General features: G+C 42.3%; 1 protein-coding gene across 2 annotated transcripts in view; it reads right to left on the minus strand.

The window, feature by feature from the left end:
• dnah9 (dynein, axonemal, heavy chain 9) overlaps positions 1-20,038 on the minus strand; it is a gene marked incomplete at both ends in the record, with an annotated part of 175,720 nt that overhangs the window by 139,989 nt on the left and 15,693 nt on the right. For both annotated transcript variants that reach the window (XM_080460910.1, XM_080460909.1), the window contains 12 exons: positions 378-537; positions 666-809; positions 1,569-1,735; positions 1,980-2,202; positions 3,721-3,882; positions 3,993-4,255; positions 4,336-4,532; positions 7,170-7,305; positions 8,863-9,104; positions 14,557-14,665; positions 16,358-16,504; positions 17,522-17,648. In XM_080460910.1, coding sequence (XP_080317036.1) covers positions 378-537; positions 666-809; positions 1,569-1,735; positions 1,980-2,202; positions 3,721-3,882; positions 3,993-4,255; positions 4,336-4,532; positions 7,170-7,305; positions 8,863-9,104; positions 14,557-14,665; positions 16,358-16,504; positions 17,522-17,648 — 2,077 coding nt within the window. The remainder of the gene's footprint in view (positions 1-377; positions 538-665; positions 810-1,568; positions 1,736-1,979; positions 2,203-3,720; positions 3,883-3,992; positions 4,256-4,335; positions 4,533-7,169; positions 7,306-8,862; positions 9,105-14,556; positions 14,666-16,357; positions 16,505-17,521; positions 17,649-20,038) is intronic.

Consider the following 20,038-nt stretch of genomic DNA (forward strand, 5'->3'; position numbering starts at 1 on the left):
TCCCGCATCACTCATAGTGTTTGTGAACCATGAAACTCTTTGCGTGTATCATGTAGCACAGAGTAAAATCCTCCTGGACCCACTGAGCAGTTAGAATAATGAGCAACATCGGGCTAACTGCTGGTCCAAATGTCACTGATGAATAAGTTGCTGGTGTTGTACAAACTAGCTTTATAATGATTAAAAATACGATTTACAGTCTGTCTTACTTTTGTCATTCTCATTATTATAAAAGAATCTTCTAACCGCGGACATCGCTCATCCTGTCTTGTCTACCTGCTGACGGATGACTTCGTCTAATACTAAGTGGGCTGTATAGGGGCTCTTTTATGAGTATGAGCCTCCACCCCTCCAAAAAACTGATCCCCTTCCCACACCTCTTTATCCAGCCCTCGGATGTCTTTGGAGAATCGTTTGCACTCCAGCTCCATGTCCTCCACATTGATCTCCCTCCAGGGGGTGGTCCTCCACGCCGCCATGCTGGACTCCACCATGGTGATCATGTCCCACAGCTCCTTCAGCAGCCCCACCTCGCGCCTGATCGACGCACAACAGGCGGACAAAGTGAATTAATCCAGCATGAAAACGGCAACACTTCCCGATGTGAAAGGGCGTCTCTGCGTGAACGCTTCATTAGTTGGAGGCAGAGCTCGGCTTCCTTTTACCTGCACTGTCGGAGCTGCTTGTAGTCCGACACGGTGACCTCGAACAGGCTGGCCGAGGCCACCAGGGAGGCCATGACCGCCTCCCGCTCCCCGATCTGCTGGTGGAACGTGTCCAACATCTGGTAGGGGCTCTTGCTCTCAATCCTGGATAAATGCGCGGGACGCATACAAGTGGCCATTAAAACACACTCAGTTTGAATGAGGCTTCGTTTGGCTGCTAAAACCCGACTTGGCCGCAGCGCCGCCGGTCCGGGGTCTGCAACGCTGTGACTATTACCGATGACTTCTCTGACATTAATGGGAAAATAATCAGCAGGTTATTAAGAGAGCAATTACACACATAACTAATCTGACAATTAGACGTTATGACGAAGCATCGCTACCTTGGAATTAATTATTATGCAAAGAATCAATTAGCCTTGTCAGATGTGAGAACCTGCAGATAACGTATCATCAAGCGAGAGAAGCACAGAAAGGTGACATTCTTCCCTTTTCAAAGGTACTCACTCAACTTCATCGCCACAAGGTAACGGATCGAGAAACTGCTCTGATAATATGTCATGTTATGGAACAGTCCTTTTAATACAGTGACGAGGATACATTAAGAAGATGCAGAATAACTGCACAACACGAGGACTGATGGGTACGCTTCATCAATGGATTGTTAAATCAGATTATTCAACCCTTGTCACTACCACTTGTCACTACCACTTTACATTATTCCACTTCCATGCAGTGATAATACAACAATTAAGGTAGCTACGGTTGGAATTTAAGTAACTTAGATTTTCTTCAAAATAACTACTTAAGTAAACTCATTACATTTAGCTGGTGTTGCTATGGCTAACTTTCAAAACAGTAACTTTATACAGGCTAGCTATTGGTTGGAGTTTTTTGTTCTACCTGAAGGGCCCGTTCTTCCTAAAGTGTTCCCTGAAGGTGTGCTGTTCCACGTCGAATGTGGCACACTTCCTCCTCAGGCTGGCCACCTCGATCACCTGCAGCGGCGCCACCTGCTGTTTGACCACCACCGCCTGCTTCTTGACAGTTTTCCATTTCTCTGGTAACTCCTGTGAGATGGGCAGACAGAAAGAGAGACAAACAGATTGATGCGGAGCAGGAGTGGAGGGCGAGGATGGGGATGGGGAGGAGGAGGAGGAGTGGCAGGTGATGAATTGCCAAGAGGAAGAGCACAGAACGCGGGACGGGTGATTGGGTGACGGCGAGAAACGGGAAGAGAAATGGCTCTGTCTGAGCTCAAAGAAAAGATCGACGCTTGAAAGTAATCCGAGTCGACCGGGCGCCACTCCTCACCTCCAGCTGTTTGTAAACCACATCAGGCAGCTCCTGCTCGTACTCCTTCAGCAGAGCGATGGTTTCCTGCAGAGGCTCAAACATGGTGTCCGTCGTGCTTTGCCTTTCCTTCACAGCTAGCAGGTGACTCATGACGCCCACCAGGCCACCGTAGTCACCCTCCTCCACCCGCTGACCCAGCCCAGCCTCGGCGACAACGATGAAACTCTCCAGATCCGACAAACTGGGGACAAAACAGGGAACCGTTAGATTCAAAACTTTTAGGTAATGGCCTCTTCTGGTTGAAGACCTCTCAAAATAACAAGAACAACAAAAAATGATATTTCTGTTTTAATTAACTTGAGACAGAAGTCTCAAAGCTCCATGTCAACACGTTTACATCCGATACTGAGCGAATTCACATTATCATTTAGATCAGACTGTGATTGCAAGAATCAGGAGTTGTCTTAGGCCAGATTTTATTAAGACAGATGGATTCTCCAGTAATGGGTGAGAAGCAGCAGCTTAAGCCGGCTGACAGCTGCCATCTGGAGTCGTTCCACGACGGAGCCGTAAACGTGCGATTCTTTATGCCTGTATAACAAATGCCAAAGCGAGCGGAGAGGATCGATCAAAGTTTCCAGACTGTGACAAACAGGACAGATCTCTGATGATAACTTTGTTTCTTATGACCTCTTAAACAAAACCATAATGTGATTCTTGCTTGTGTATGTTTGATAGAGTGCGTGTGTCGGCCAGTGTTCATCTTAACTTATATTTTGTGAAATTACAGATCTATAGGGGATTGCAGTCTATCTAATGGACAAACTGAGGGGGCTCCAGGGTACAAAATGCTGAAAACATTGGTTCTGACTGTTAGAAATAGGAAAGTGTCTGGTAAGCAAAATTCAAACTGAAACGTTATGACTAGTTTTAATAGTGAACTAAAACTGAAGGACTTTAATCAAGGTAAGAGCTAACTGAATTCTGTCCCTTTGTTCCGTCACTACAGGTGCAACATAATCAACGGAAGGCTGAAACAGTGTAAAGACCAACACATTTATACGTTGCAAAAGCTACATCAATTCCTACATCAGTAAAGAAACTGGCAAAAAGCAAAGTAGCGCTTAATAGAATATCCAGTCAATCTAGAATATAAAGCGATGGTTGACTTGGGTCAGGACCTTGATAGTATGGCTCCAACTCTGGATCACTAATTAGACTTTGCATATTTCCCCACAACTTCTTAAGCAGTGGCAGCACACCTTTTCATGATCACTTACATTCATTTATCCACTCACACACAACTGGCATGGAAGGGACATTTTTGGGTGCAACTTGGAGGTCAGTGTCAAGGAAGCCTCGACTTTTCTTGGCTCAAGGAGACTTTGACACACACGAGCAAGGCGAGGTGACCGCTTCAAAGGATAATATCAGGATTGGAAAATGAACCACTCTTCCAACTCTTGTTACAAATATTATCAAAAATGCACACAGACTTTTATAAATACAGTAAGCCGAACACGAAACAAGCCATTCTTTGCTTTATTCGTGTGCGTGCCTGTCTAAAAGATTACTATCCTCGTAGCTCGTTTATTGTTCTTATGTGTGCTAACGTGTGCTATGTGAACAAGCTAACACGCTCACATATGCTTTAAAGTATACAAGCAGTCAGCAGCGAGAGGCAGGCACACAAAACTTCCTCTGAAATTTTCTAGTATTTCTTCTATAACCTTTTAAAGGAAATGACAGTCGGACATACCTATTGGTTACAAAGTCAATAAGGTGCTGTTTGAACATGAAACTCCACTTTTTGATGATGTTGAGCAAGGCACTCTTCATGCTACGACCATCCACCCTCATCCAACCATTAAAGACGCGCACCGGATCCAGACCCTGAACCTCCTCGTAGATCTTCTCGTAACTGGAAACACGAGAAAGGTTACTTCCCAGTTTGGCAAGAAGAAATATCTACCGTCTCAACAGGCACCAAATCTTGACAATCTAAACAAGACCAAAAGATTCCGTACTGACCTGTCGACTTGTTCTCTGAAGTTCTCGAGAGTGGGAGGATTTTCTGGGACTCCGTTTTCGGCGTAAAGCTCCATCTCCTGGCTGGTCAGGATGTGGCCGTACAGGAGAAACTGCCGCATGAACTCCTTCCTGTCGTCCACATACAGGTAGCTATAGCACTCCAGAGAGTTGCGGAACTCACAGCACGTTGCCATGGCGCTCTGCACGCGTTGCATGAGGAGGTGACGCATGTCCGCCAGGTCGGCCATGTCCTCCATGTCGGCCTGAAGGGCACGGAAAGGTGGGAGGAGGAATCAGATTCAAGATATTTCAGGGGGAGTCAAATCACAAGACGTGGGCACACCTGGTAGTGGGGGAAGGGGCTGTGCTGGGCAAGGCGAGGGACCATGGAGGAGATTCTGAACACGTCATTGACGAGGCTCTCCACCAGCTCAAAGAAACTGTCTCCGGCACCGTAATCCAGAGAAGGGGTGAAGACCATGTCAGGAAGCTTCAGATCCAGCCGAGCCTCAAACAGAGGAGCCATCACGGCTCGCTGGTCTGCAGGTCAACGAGAAATTAAACAGATTATCTATTTTTAAAGCATCATTTTAAATACCGATTGGAAAATGAGTTGGCTTTGAAATCTTATAAAGGTTTCACCAATACTGACACCAAAAATTTGACCTTGAAAATAGGTTTGTTGACTTGTCCAGGCAGTGTACTTTTGTTTTCACTCCAGACTATTACTAGAAGCTACAAGCCCTTTCAAAAATCACATGGGCATGATCCAGAGGACGTCCCAGAGACACCGGATATCACCCGGCTACCAACAGGACCCTACGTGAAATCAGTAGGTGGATGGATGGAGGGATGGATAGACGGACTTAAACGCTCTTTCTGAAGTCCAACTCACTACCTGTATCTTGCATAGTAATGATAATACTATTTACTTGGCACAAATTGAATCACTTCTTGAGAGTTTTCTCACTTACATGGAAGTCTATTTGTTGAACATCTTCAACTTTCTTCACATGTTTATTTTACATTCAGTCTTGAAAAGTCCTAAAAGAAGAATTAGTGCTACTTATCTTTGCCTCATAATTTGGATGTTTGAGTTCTCAGACCATACGACTCAACCTAAACTCATTCCTAAAACTTTCTGTTAAACACTTTGAGTACTTGACAATACTGTAGTATTTGAATTTTGCCTAATTCTTTCACCTGCAAAGCATTTTTGACGACTTCTTTAAATTTTGAGCCGATGCAGTGGGACACTTTTATGCCACACCAACATATTTGAAAATTTTGGCGGTAAGGTTACTATATTTGAAGCAGACTTCTCAGAAAATACAGATGTGCTCCCCAGACTGAAAGGACGAGTGGTGCAGCCAGATGATCAAATCATCCATTTCCCCAACAACACCTCATTGACATTGATCGAAAACAGAGTCAGGTCAAGCAAGGATACCAAGGTGATTTCATAATGAGACAAACATACGCCCACAGTACGCAGAGAAGACATATTAACCCGTCAAAAGCGATGAAATGTCAATGTAAATTTGCTCGCAAAGGTTACATCACTTGATATCATCCGAGAGCAAAACAAGCCTCCCAAGATATCCCCAATGTAATGAAGTTATCATCTAACACGCACTCTGCATTGCAATGAAAGACAACACAGCTAACATCCGATCAATTCAGGGGATATTTATGAGTTTGTTTTGACTTTCAAAGATTTTATTATCTGTTCAATCTCTACATGAGTTATGGAGTCTCCTTATGCAATGTCCCAGGATTATTTTGGATAATAAATAAGACTGAGACTCATGTAAACCCGGGGTGAGGATCCTTTGCTCTTGCCTTCTGCTTACTGAGCAAACACTTCACCTGAAGTGAATGATCTCTAACACATGAGATATTCATTAAGTCAGGTTAAAGTTCAAATAAACTTTCAGCACATTAAACTGGAGGCATCTTGCCGTTTTCTTCCCGTGAGGAAACTATCCAAAGTAATGAGCAGACCACCAAAGCATTGTGAACACATGATACTGTCTGATGTGCTATCGTGGCCTCATTATCTTGATTTAAGGTTTTTGTATTAGAGTGACTACATATTTACTTCCATTAAAAGACACTTAGCTTGGAGCCAAGATGCTAAAACAGTTTACTCCTAGAATTCTTATATATTAAAAGTCTGCTCCGTCTGTATGTGTAGACAATTCTGTTGTATAACACCATTCTTTGAATTTTTTACAATCAGCTTGGTCGTTTGGCCGGATTGGAGATTCGTGTTCAACACCCCTGATATCTGAAGTTTAGCGTGCACTGACAACAATGTGTTATGAGAACCAGTTTTTGGCCCTGGTAAACTACTTTAGAGTGACTTACTTGAAAACATAAAAAAAAAACCTGTGATTTGATGTGAATAGCTCTGCACCTTCATTTAATGGAAACAGTAAAGCTACAAGCCGTAACACTGCTCCATTAAACCGAAGAGAACTGTGAAGGTGGGTTATAATTCTCTGTGGGTTTGTCACTACATCGCACAAAGTCTTTTGATGCACGTCGATAAAACAGAAAAAAAAAAAAGGAAGAAGTAAGGATTAGTGCAGCCTTAAAACTATCTCCTTCTTTCTTATCTCACAGAGGCTAAACAACCCAGTGTAAAAAGAAAAAAGTGCTGAAGCTTAATTCCTCAGTGTTTAGAGACCCCGGTGGGTCGGTCCGTACAGTTCAGAGCCTTTTTAATCATGAAAGAGGTTCAGTGCCCACACGAGGAGAGGCGGAGGAGATGATGATGAAGCAGAAGGCCGAAGAACACGCGGGCGAAGGATTGGACACAGTGGCGGTCTGGCAACGCTCCATCTCATCTTGAAACACATCCCAGTCCATCTAAAGCGCCTGACAAAACTCCTGCCAGCCAGCGAGCCCACAGCGAGCCAACAGAGGCGGACACCCAATTGACATCAAACCCCCCCCCCCAGAGTTTCCGACTCAGCGCTGGCTGGAGGACGCCGTCGAGCTCACCAGCGGATCGAGTCGTGAGGAGCTCGGAATCTTCTCAAATTAATTTTAGAGGTTGGCGGCAGTGTCCCTGGCTCTAGCACGACAGTAGTGACACTTCCAAAAAGGCACTGCAAACAGTAAACGAAATAGTAAACACGAATGTGTGAGGTCCGTTTTCCAAAGCATTACCCGTGTTGTCCAGGAAGAACTTGAGCGAGCTCTCGATGCTGCAGAAGAAGCCGTCAATGACGGCGTCGTCGACGTACTCCACGTAGGCCTTCCACTCCTCGGAGGATGGGTCGGCTCTGAAGAGCGCCTCGTTGCTCTAGGACGCAACAAAGAGGAGCATTCTGGGAAATGTCTATTTCAAAGAAAATCCCAAATCACAGACTTCGTTATAGCCTCTTAGAATGATGAAACGTTGGTGAAACTGGAAGATTCAGTGTGAAAGGTTTAACATAGAGCATCAAAGATGGAATATAATTAATGGCTATGTATGGGGAAGATGTGCACTGGTGTAGTGGTGAGCACTCTGACTGATGGAGGGATGGATTATGTATAGGTGTAACACTGGTGCCAACGTCAGGTCAATTTATCTTTTAGAAGAAATCATGAGGGGGAAAAAGGCAATGAGTGGAAAATAACACCCATATAACTGACACGTGTTTTTTTATAAAGATTTAAAAAAAAAAAAAAAAAACATAATTTAATTGAAAGAATAATAAAACTCAGGCCCTGCGACGTTTTCAAATAAAAACTGAAAACTTTCATTGCGTTTGGATGTCCGTTTACAAACGCAAGGTAAAACGCAATTTTTCAAATGTCCATGTACTCGCCACTGTTAAAGTTTATGGCATATTGCTCTCTGCGCGTACATGTTTGTGGATTTATTACAAAAACAACCAACAGCGCCAACTCGTAGCCTGGCATGCTAACTACATTGTTTTAAGCATCTTTTGAAAAAACGTTGCCGTGTAAACGCAAAACAAATCACAAAAGACTGAACCGTAATCACATAAAAACGTGGCCAATCAGAGGAAGATCTAATAATTTCATTATGGCAGCATGAGTTCAAAATACATTAATAATAAAATAAGCTTAACTGTGAAGCAAGTTTATTGGTGCTCATAATAATAAGCTAATAGCTGAATACCTTCTACTTGTCTGTGAACATAAACACTACCTGGACTCACGATCAATCTGGCTACTTGGCTGCCAGTGTAAAGAAATTAAACCATAATCTAATCATTCATATTTAATGCTTTACTCACTTCACTGTCGGTAGCATGCTGAATCAGGCTAAATTATGCTAATGCTACTTGATGTGCGCCAACAGTAATCTTTTAGTTTAAAGTAATTGCCGTGATATATTTATTACAAACAGCTGTCCTGCTGACCACACTCATAGTTTGACATTTTACATTTCTATTTGATGTTTCTAGTCATCTTATTGTCAGACATTCAAGACTTATGATGGAATGTTGCTCCAGCCAATCATTCATTGTTCAGTGCACACATTTTAAAGTTTTGTCATTTGGTAGATTATTTTGGCCAGAACCTTAGTTCTTGAATGATAAATTTTCATTACTTCAACATGATTAATCTGGGCTGGTGTTTGTGAAGCTAGTATGATCTGCTGATGTCAGAATCTTTAAATACAATTACATTATCAGCTTTTCAGAAAAACATCAGAAAAATCTCAGACGACGCCCCTGGATGACTTTTCTCATGATGACGGGAGAGTCCATTTGAAACATGTCAAAGGTATGTCACAAAACTCTCCCAGCTTTCTGGCCCTACAATACAAACATTGCTTTCAGCATTTCTGCTGTTTCCTTGTAAACAGACTTTAACATGCTTTCTATCATAACAGGGAGAGCACCTTGAGCAGGAAGCGAATCTTCTCCCCAGAGGACCGTATCAGAGCGTAGAACTTGTCGAGCCTCTCGGCCCTGTCCTCCAGACTGAGCAGTGCCTCCTTCTTGCCCTCCTTCCGGTCGAACACGGGGTTGGCCCAGGACCTCATACAGTTCTGGATCTCCTCCATGTTGTCCTTGGCTCTCTGGAGTCGGCTCTCCAGGTCGCAGACGGAATCCCGCACCTCCTGGATGTACTGCCAAACGCCTGAGAGATGTGTGGTTGAGAGGTCGGGAGGCTGAATTAATAAATGACGCTAGTGTGGGAGTGAAATATTAATTATCTGCTTTTTTACAAGGTCTCAACACCTCTGACTATATTAGATCCCCAAGGCAGGGCAATTTAATTAAACTTCCGGGTAAAATTTGGAAAGTCATTTTTATGCATATATGTTTAGTGCCTCAGAAAATAATGAGACATAGACAGTATTCTGGTTTAGTGCATCACTCCTGTTACCGTGAAGAAAAGCATATTGATTTTGTCCAGCTTTTGTGGGGCACTCTGCAGGGTGACTGTGCTCCCTGTTGTGTTGAGTATTCTTTCAGACCCAGCACTTGAAACACAGACGCAGAGTCACTCTGAACAACAATAGATCCATGTGTTACCTGCTGTCAGCACAGGCTTCCTCCAACAAACAGAAAAAGCAGAGCTTCAATCAGGATGAGTGAGGCTTGTATCTCACTGAACCTGAACCCCTCCAACATTGCCGAATGTCTCCATCTCTGATCAGGACTGACTTGATTCCAGCATACATTGGTGTGGACACATACCTGTGGGTCAGGATTGGTTTAAACTAATCCAACCATGAAGAAGACTGGCCCAAACAACAACTTTTTTGGACTATGAAAAGCAATTGTCAAACAAAGGCATGTCAATACGTTCTGGGACAGTCTGGAGTCAAAACATCAAGAGGGAGCGAACAAAGACCCGTCTCGCACTCCTGGACCAAACGCAGCATTAGAAGTGTCTGACCCGGCCTGCAGAGAAACGATGACTGGGTTATTGCTCAATGCTACAAAGTCCTCTAATTTGTGAAGTATAGTTATCCCCTCAAACTAGTTGTCAGACTATCAAAATAATCAGCAAGAACAACAGTTCTGCACCTGCTCCACTGGCCACTCACTTCTGTTGGGATTCTTTCATTTGTGTTATGGTTGGTGTTGCTATGGCCGTCTTCTTCATTGTGGACTTCTGCAATCCCTTTGAGGCTTTTATGTGTATTTTGGCTTTTATCGGCACATTGTTGTATTAAAGTAGGTTTATAAAACATACGGACAAACTGGGGCTGTGACCCATCTGTCACTTTTGACAGATCAGTCACGCTTCAGTAATACCAGCTGATAAAAGACACATCATACTACACCGGCAGATGACATGTCTGATGAAGACGAAGGGACGCCATCGAAACATGTCAAAGGTACTTTGTAAGAACCTACATGCCTGAAAAGACGAACGCAAAATACAAAAATTTAAGACTCTTTTTAACAAAATCAAATGAAAATAAATGACGTTTGTGATTTAACAGCTGCAGATGCCAAAAGTCAACATGGAGTTGGCTCAGTTGTGTGTCATGTGCGATCAGAAAACATACGTCCATGTAGGACCTTGCGATGCTCACAAGGTCTCTGCGGTTACAGAGCGAGCCTGTGTGCTGTGGTTTGTGTACACGGTTAACCAAAGCGGAAATATTCTCACTCGTTTTCGTGGTAGTTTTGATAAGACCGCTGATTTAATAAGAGGATTTGTCACAGTCTTGATAGGATGCTAGCCTTCCAGACAGGGCGTGCGGCTGTGACGCTAATACAACAGAACGCAATGTTATCAGCACAAACATAAAATGAATACATTTCCAACACGGAAAATTCACTTTAGATCCCCCCACCCCCCACCCCAGATCTAATGCTTGTCAGACCCAGAAGATATATTGAAAAGAAAATGCCACATCCTGTGCTCTTCTGCCAAATGAACACACACACAACTCAACATAAACCAAGTGAGAGTGTAGCCGCTGCAAGTCGGTCCCCACAGACGACAGAGTGCACTGGCTTGTACCATAAACACTTTTCAATTCTGCCACCGTCCTCTGGGAATCGTGGAGACGAAGGAACCACAACGTGCCTGCCAGCTCCACGTCAATCAAAGCTTATCAATGATTGAACACCTCTCCCATTCTTTTTTTCATATGTTGTTCAAAATGCAAAGCCTCTCTGCATCTCAGAGCAGCCTATTCTGCCCCAGAAACAACGGCAATGGAGGAGAATGTCAGGGTGGAGGTATTTCTGGAATAATCTCCAAATAACCACACAAAGAAATATCTGCCGTGCGGCAATATAGGAGTCTGAGCACAGCCTTAACAACAAGTGGAAAAAAAACATAGGCGACTGAGCGAATCAATTCCGTGTTTATCTCCAGGACTACAGACAAAATGTCACAAAGAACCCTAACAGAAATCAAGACAGATAGCTACGGTGCAAGTTTTACTGTGGCAACCGCACACATGTGTATATTCAAAGTGGAAGATGAAAGTTTATGAAGTGGTAGAACCCGTTTACATCAAACGATTGATATGAAATGGCTTTGTTGCGTTGTCGTCTCAGCAAAGTCGTCTTGTTTCATAACAATTGCCGAAACCACTGTCGCTTGCATTAAAACACTGAAGCCTGTTTACAATAAGTTTCTTTGTCATGTGCAACCACTCAATATCTGTGTAAGAAATATGTTTCCATTTATGCAGATGATACTGTATTAAATGTATTTTTTGGGAGATATGCTGTTAAATTCAGAAGCTGCACAACCATTTGTCCATTCGTTAAAGTTCTTGATCTAGAAGTTGCATCGACAGTACCTGGTGTTAAAAAAAGTGGATTTTCCCGTTTACACAGTGAGCGTCGCTTACAGAAATAATTTTAAATATAGTTTTAAGAGACTCGAAATGCTGGTCAAGTAAAGAAACCATCAAAACAGAGCAAAACTTTAACAATTTCACTGAAAAACATCATGTGAAGAGGGCCTTGGTGAAGCTAAAGCCCGGGGGGAAACGCAACTTTTCTGAAATGCTGCTACTGCGAATGCGCACTATGGCCGCAGGATGGACAAGAAGAACAATGTTTGCTTCTAGAGTGTCATGACTCCTTATTTTCTGGGGACTTGGCACTGTAATGACAAGACAACTTTACGATTGTATCGAAAAGTTGGTCAAATACATATATACATACATACAAACCAATAAATAAATAGATAAATAAATACTCATGGACCAATACATAACCTTCGCCCCAACTTTCATTGGTGAAGGTCACAATAGCGCCCACTTGGTCTGGCCTGACATGCTGATGACATCGTTTTTGGCGTTTCTGCCTTTTCCTTGTAAACGGACGTCACTTTCAAAATTGTGTAAACGCCAAGCTTTTCACAACAAAATGCAAAGACGATGCATATTCACTTGAGACGTTGTGGTTTAAAGAAGGTCTAAAGTAAACCATTGGTCAGAGTTTGGCTCTCAACCCCAGCTCCTCCTAGAAATGCTTGTCTACGAAAGAACTGTGACTAATTTAGGTTGTAAGAGGTTGCACCTTAAAAAATCCTAAATTCCTCCTTCAGCATGAACAAGATGTCGGAGTAGCAGTGACTTTAGCCTCAATACACAGTGCCAGAATCCGTTGTGCTGTCTGATGCTGCGGGTATTTAAAGGCTCAGAGGAAACATCTCCTCAAAATAGTCGAACGCAACAAGCAGAACTTCAGGTCTTGCAAAACGTTTGGAAAACCTCAACATCTTCACATTCTCCTGCATTTTCCATCATAACTGGGATTTTCCAAAGTGTGAGCACATTTAGCTCAAAAGACAACCGTGATTAATTCAATGCAATAACTGAACTACACATCCTCATTTGCACAGGAATAATTCACCAATCAGCCAGTAAATGTTGACATAACCATGGTCTACAGACACGTTTCTAACTGTGGAGAATGAGAGGCCCATTTCAAATATTTTATAACTCAAATTAAACTCTTAACGATCACGCTAATGCTTTCCAATATAAATTCATGGTTTTGCATTAGAGGATGACAGGACAGTTACAACATTACAAGGCTGAGTGGAGGTCTGCAGTTTAATCCAACATAGGTCAGCCACCATGTGGTTCCAACAGAAGCCCTATGGAGGCCATATTAGCAGCACTGACTCGCCATTGAGTCATTGTGTTGACAGTGAAGACAATTTTCTTTTTACCAAATAAAAAACTCCACCGCCATGCAAACTCGCTGCATGTTGCTTTCTCTCAAGGGGAAATCACAAAAACACAACCATCAGGAGGGAATATGTCTTCGATTTGTCTTGTTTTGAGGGAAAGAAAATCCATAGCTTATTATATATCTTAACTCCAGCAACCTACAAATGTTTCCAGGGTCCTGTTGTATCTTTTCAATGGATTTGTTTCATGAGGAGTCATTGAAGACAGTGGGGTACAACTCTTATAATAAAAGTATAAATTATATATCAAACTCTCATTCAGAGATGTTTTTGAATCTTTATAAAGTTAGGGATGTCAAATATTGATCCTTCTCATAATATTTGTCCATGGCGATATTGATCGTGAGCAGGTGCAGCCAAGTTGGGAGTCGGCTTGTATTTTTATCACGTTATTTTCAAAAAAATCAACAAAAGAACATTGGGGCAAAAAAAGCATAAGAATACTTTTTCAATAGCAACTTTTTGTCCATCTGCACTGAGTGCTAAAGAAATTAAAATAAACGATAAACAGAACAGAGGTGACTGATGATTATGGGGATGTTAAGGACAATTAACAAAGGTTAGTGTGTCGTTACAGTTCCAACCAAGTAGTAACTGTAAGGGTAATTGTTACGGTTTTTCATATTAAACTGACTTTATTCAGTATATCAGTAAATTTGGTTTTAATGTACCTGTGGGAGGGTCAGAGTGAGTAATCACTACCAGAATGAGTGCTTATTTCCCCGTATGATATCATGAAGGGAAAATCTCCAATTGGCCAGTAAGAACACACTTTCACTAAAAAGTGGAGCAAGTAAGTGAGGGAGATGACAGACTTTCTTCATTTCATACAGGATATGGGGACATATGTTACTGTTTAAAACATTATATCGTGAATTTTGCATGATATGGAAGTTTGAGGTTTTATCAGAAGTAAAGAAAGAAATGCACATGTCGTCGGAGTTAGATTAATTTAGGGTGGTAATTTCTGCTCCAAAATATCTATAGAAAAGTTGTGAACATCTAATTCATTGATCTTGTTGGTATAAGACTGTGATATTTTATTGACAATACAATATTGGCTTGAAACTGTGCACAATGGAGCTGAAACTTTCCACTGTAGGACTGTAAAAAGAAAACCGTTGTGCGTGTAGGGGGAATTTAAGCAAAGATGTCTGTGTATTATTCAGTGTGACAGTTCCTGACTGCGTGTTTTTGAGTTCTAAAGCTGCGTTTGAATACTCTGAAATGCCACGAGCCAAAAGTTATTCATCTCCAGTGTGTTGTGATGTATGAAAATCACTTTTGTTTTTCATTTTCCCGGGACAGGCACGACCAAAGAAGACTGAGACTATCTGCACGGCTAAGCAGCAGCTTTGTTCCTGCGGTAGCTCCATTGTATCTGCTACTTATCAGCCGGTGTCCAGACCTTGGCTGTTCCAGTTCAGGGTTTCCTCGGCCTTTTGGAGTTGCTCATCGATGTCCCCGAGCTGGCCTCGGACCAGCGGACGCTCCACGTCCAGCACAGAGTGCAGCACCTGCAGCCGGGGAAGACATGTGGAGGTGTGATTTCACTTGCATTGGAATGCGTGTGCAGGCCCCGGGGCTGAGACGCCGTGCCGTCCTCATTAAAGCTCCTGTTTGGCCACCGTTCCATGTCGCTGTCACTTAATTGGACTTGAACTTTTTAGTTACCTGAAGCAATGAATTGCAGTCTTTTTTTCAAAACTAATCATTTCTCTGAGGTGGCTGGGGTATATAAGGTTGAGCTTTGTAAGAGCAGTCCTCCGTGTGGCTCAGTTAATTACAAAGCTGATTGCTCACATATTGTTCTATGCTACATTATTGAAACTGCCACTTTGCCCCGGCGCTCGGTTCTCATTAAGACCGGCACTCGAAAATGTGATGATGGCAGAGAGCCGTGTCGTATATAAAACAATTCTGAATATTGCGGCCCCGTCTACACGACGGTTTAATTGAAAACACACAGTTTTTGTTTCAGAAAAGTTTCACATTCACACTGAAAACGTTTTGAAAATGAAGTCCGTTTAAACCGGATGGTGAAAACGGTGCCGATTTAATGTTGGGCCACTAGTAGGTGCTGTTGTATGGTGCGCATCTGCAGTAGCAGCATTTCACGTTACGTTTTTCCGTTTTGATGGAGACAGAGTCTGAGCGTTTTACAAAAGTTGCATTTCCCCTCGTTTCCATTTTTAAAAACTGTTTTTGTGCAAACGGACACCCAAAACGCAACAAACGTTTTCTGTTTTCACTAGATGTTGTCATCTAAATGGGGCCTGAGTGATCAGTAACATTAAAACAGCTCATTTTGGTTCAGTCTTCACTCACAGTTTGACTGATCATAAAAATCAATAAACGACGACAAAAAAAGACTAAATGTTTATCCTTTGTTGAGTGAAAAAAAAAACAATAGTGTGTGAAATTTTGATTTAAATAGTTTCAAATATTATGGGGGGAAAAAAAGCCCAATTTGAAAATTAGGCCATTTTTAACGATGTGCAAAATCTAATGAAATGTAAAAATAAAAATCAATAAAAATTTTATTAAAAAAGTCATATTAGTGGTACTCACTAAAGTGACTAAAATGAAATAACTTATTTGGGTTGGCAAACTTGCAGAATCCTCTCTGAGATGGTGTTTCTCTTCAGGCTGATGTTGGAAAAAGTCGGTCTCTTCTCAAGACAAATGATTTCTGCTGCCTTCAGCCTGCATGTTTTCACACATGTCCCCTCACAGTGTATGGATGCCCCCTTAACAAAAGGCTTGATTAGTCAAAACAGAGTCTCAAACTACAATTACTTATGTCAGGTAGTTGTCTGTTTGGTTTTGACATGTCGGAGCCAGTGATAGGCCAGTCTTGGTCCACAGGCCGTACATTTGACATCCTTGATTTACCGAGGAGAGTAATTAAACCGTTAAGATTATCTTGACTTTCCATAACTCTTCCTTGTAAGATAAGTCAAATTTCCGGTGTAAGACAAATGTTAAACATTAATCAATATGATTTCTAAGTCATGCCCAAGCTTTTTCATTCTGTTATTTTGTTTAATGTTGTGATTAACTAATTAATTTGTTTTTCTCATGTTGTATCTTAGCTTTTTGCACAACTTGCTAATTTTGTTGATCCATGAAGCCTTTTTTTTTTAAAAAACTAAAACCTCTGAATGTGCCGCTTGTGTTACCAGGCAATAAACAACAAGTGAACCCACCTTGTTGTATTGGCCCACAGTTAGCTCCAGGTTGGCCACATACTGCCACAGCTGGCCCCTGGTGGTGTAGATCTGCATTGCGGTTTCGGGAATTTCCACCGTCTGTCTGGCCTCCAAGTACTTCACCTCCCTGAGCACAGAGGCCAGCTGGGAGCAGGCGGGGGACATTACAGGTGCATCAGAATGATTCACGTCAACACGCTTTCAAATATAATTATATTTTTACCAAAAATGTATCTCGTTAGAATCTTTTGCACTTCGCAGGTTTTCGGGTTGTGTTGTGGTTTTTTTATGTGCAAATATCTGTACACCTGAGAACAACTGTGCCTTAACATTTTGATGCACCCCCGAACTGAGGTGTCAAGCACATTTTAGTTCAGGTGCCACACACGGCTTATTTCATCTTATTTTATCTGAACCACTAAAACAATACCATAATAACCTTTAAATCTAAACTTTGTTTAACTTCAATCTATATTCCATAATTTCGCAAAACCAAACAGTTATTACAGGAAATTACAAGGATCTCAACATAAAGTCAATTGTAATGAAATCTTCTGGTGCAAAATACAGTGAAATGTCTTAAAAACTTCTCCTATAGCTGTTGTATTATGCATGTTTTTACAAATTCATGGCTTGGAGGCTAGTATTACAGCAACTAGGTAGTCATCTTTAACGGCAGAATCACCGATATCTTAGCTCGAATCTCAGTGTGCTTACGTTTGACTCCCTGGTCTGGACAATACCAAGGAGCTTATTGCATTTTTGAAGCAGTATGATGAACTTCACTGCTTGATACTGAAACGTTTCCAGATCTGAGCAGTTTTATTAGTTCATCAACTAATGCAAATTTTTCTGTGTTTACATATTAAAAATGTTTTTTTATAAATAGAGAAAATTCATGAAAAATGACAAGGCACTGAGAAAAATAGATTCACATGTGTAGTAAATACAATCTGGTAATCGAATTAATGGTCTCAAAAGAGCTGCAGGTTGGTGACTGACACTCGCTGGCTGACATTTAATAAAACAGATTAGTCTGGCAAATCAGCAAACTAATAAATCTCTGGCAGCCTATTCTGTACTAAAGGATTACAAGCACTAAAACATCCAGCCGCCTGCCGGGGATCACTCTCTACAGCTTGTGGGCTTAATTTGAGAAACCTGCGGATTGAAGTTGACGGAGATGAGCTGAGTGGCCGGGTCTCTGCTGATCAGCGGCAGGCCGAGGTTGTACTGGGAGCTCTCGCCCACGCTCTCCGTCCACGCCTCGTACAGGCCGCTGGAGTATCTGGAAGGAAAGTTATCGTGACGGGGGAGAGGAAGAGAAACAGTTCCCACCCTCGGAGGCGGGCGAGGGGACGGAGTTTTCATTCCAAATTAGGCGTGAGAGTGGCTGGCGTCGTGGAAATCAACATAAGCGGCGAAAACAAGCAGCTAAAAGGCGTGTGATTGAGCAATTTTCCCCAATCCTCTCAGGTCGTAAACACAATGAGGAGCGCGATGCGCTCGTCCTTATCACGCCGACAGTAAGAGCAGAGGGGACGGCGGGGAAGGAGGCGGGGGTAATGTGGGGATAAACGCTGATTCATCTTGCGAGGAGTCTGGGAACAGACAATATGTCAGGGCTCCGTACAGCTATATCAATCTGTAAATAGCTGCGATTATGATGAGAACCTCAGTGCGCACCACATGCTCCTTATTGGATTTCTGCTGTGAGCTTCATTTCCTGATAGTGGCACCGCAGACGCAGAGGCAATCAAACGCCTCGGTCATGGCCATAAATCACGCCGCATTTTGTCTGCGGGGGTAATGAGCGAGGATGCCCATCCTGTTCCTGACTGGAATATGTATAATAACGGCGGTGCGCATCGGAGGCGGCGGCGATGATTATTATTACGGCATAACAAGGGCTCCTAATTTGTGACGGGAGTAAATTGAGGGCAGAGAACTGGTGTTGTTCATCATCCCATTACTCCGGTTTGGGAGGACATGAAGTGCAGGAGTGATATTAGGCCCGTCGAGCAGAAAGAATGGGCGTGTGGAAGAGTTGCAAGAGCGTACAACGACTCGATTAATCCAGACGCGTTTTAACCTTTGTCCTCTCGCATATTGTCTTCAATGGTTACAGCCAACTACTGACTCATCACACAATACTCATATTAATATAGTTTTTTCTTGAAATATCCTCAGATGGGCTCTAAGAAAAGCTACGGACTATTTCGCCAATCATTGAAGTGCTAAAGCATTACAGTAAAGTCAAACACTGGTGGAAAAACCCACTGTGAACCAAAACACAGAAAGAGATGGAGTTGAAATTCAAGTGTCTGGAATAACAAACCTTCCGTTTGTGACCACAGCCTTGAAAAGGGAACAGAACAGCTTCAATTCAAGGAGAAGGTTTCAAAGTTCAACGCCGATTACTCAACGTTGTGTTGTGGGTGTCCATTTACACGACAATGGCGGTTGCAGCCACTGAAAACCTTTTGAAAATGGCTCCCACGGTGAAACTTTTCAAAACAAACAAACGGTGCTATTCTGCATGCGCACCACGACCACAGTAAATAGTTCTGCACATGCGCAAGAAGAAAAACAACAATGTTTGCATCCAGAAGGTCATGTCTCCCAGTCCATATTCTCCTAGGACTTGGTAGTTTTATAGTTGGGAATTACGCGAAATAACAATCTAACTTTGTCGGTGTAGTGGCCGCTGTTAATGTTTAAAGCGTATTGTTTTCTGTGTGCATGTGCATGTGGTTTCATTACAAAAACAAACAGCATCCACCAGTAGCCCAACATGGAACCCACATTGTTTTCAGCGTTTCTGTGTAAACGCACATCATTTTCAAAACGTTGCTGTGTAAAGGCAAAACATTTCTGAAACAAAAATGCAATGCGATTTCACTTGAAATGTTGTTGTGTGAAGGACATAATGTGATGATTTTTATTTGGACTTTAAACTAAAAACTATTGTTTTTTTGTTTTTTTTTCAAACCTTTCCCAAAACAATGTAGTTAGCATGCCAAACAGTTGCGTTTTTCCCCCTGTTTCCATGGAGACAGAGTGGAAGCGTTTTCAAAACGCTCCACCTTGGAAGAGGTTTTCAAAACGTTGCATTTCCAGTGGCTCCAGGCACCATTGTTGTGTAAGGGGACCTCCAATATGCAACTAAAATGTTGAATTTTCACTTGTCACGTGTCAACAGCGCCGAACAGACGTGGTCAATGCACGGCCTGACGGCTATATGTGGCCCTTAAATCACGCCTGACAGGACTACAAAGTGGTTGGATATAATTTAAACAAAAATTTGTACAACGGAACAGCTTGGATTTTATTTTGTGGAGAAATTTTTCATCTTTATTGTGTAAAAGTGTGAGTTTCCTGCTCTGAATCAGTCAGACCTGGTAAATGAAATATACCTATATTCACCTGCTCTCAGCTTTAAAGCTGGCTCACCTTTTAGAAGCACAAACAAAACCTTCATCTATGGATTTAGATGTTACCGAGTGAAGGAATTAGGTCTGAGGCTGAACTTTTATTGCTTCTTCTTCAATGATAAGTAAGTGGCTTTTAATGCCAGCCTGGATCATTACTGAGAACATTAAACCTCCGCACACTTAATGTTGTATTTGAGCGCTTCTCTGCTGGAGAAAAATACAATAAACCTTTTCTATCAGCAGT

Source organism: Lipophrys pholis, assembly GCF_963383615.2.
Source record: "Lipophrys pholis genome assembly, chromosome: 1".
NCBI classification, from domain to species: domain Eukaryota; kingdom Metazoa; phylum Chordata; class Actinopteri; order Blenniiformes; family Blenniidae; genus Lipophrys; species Lipophrys pholis.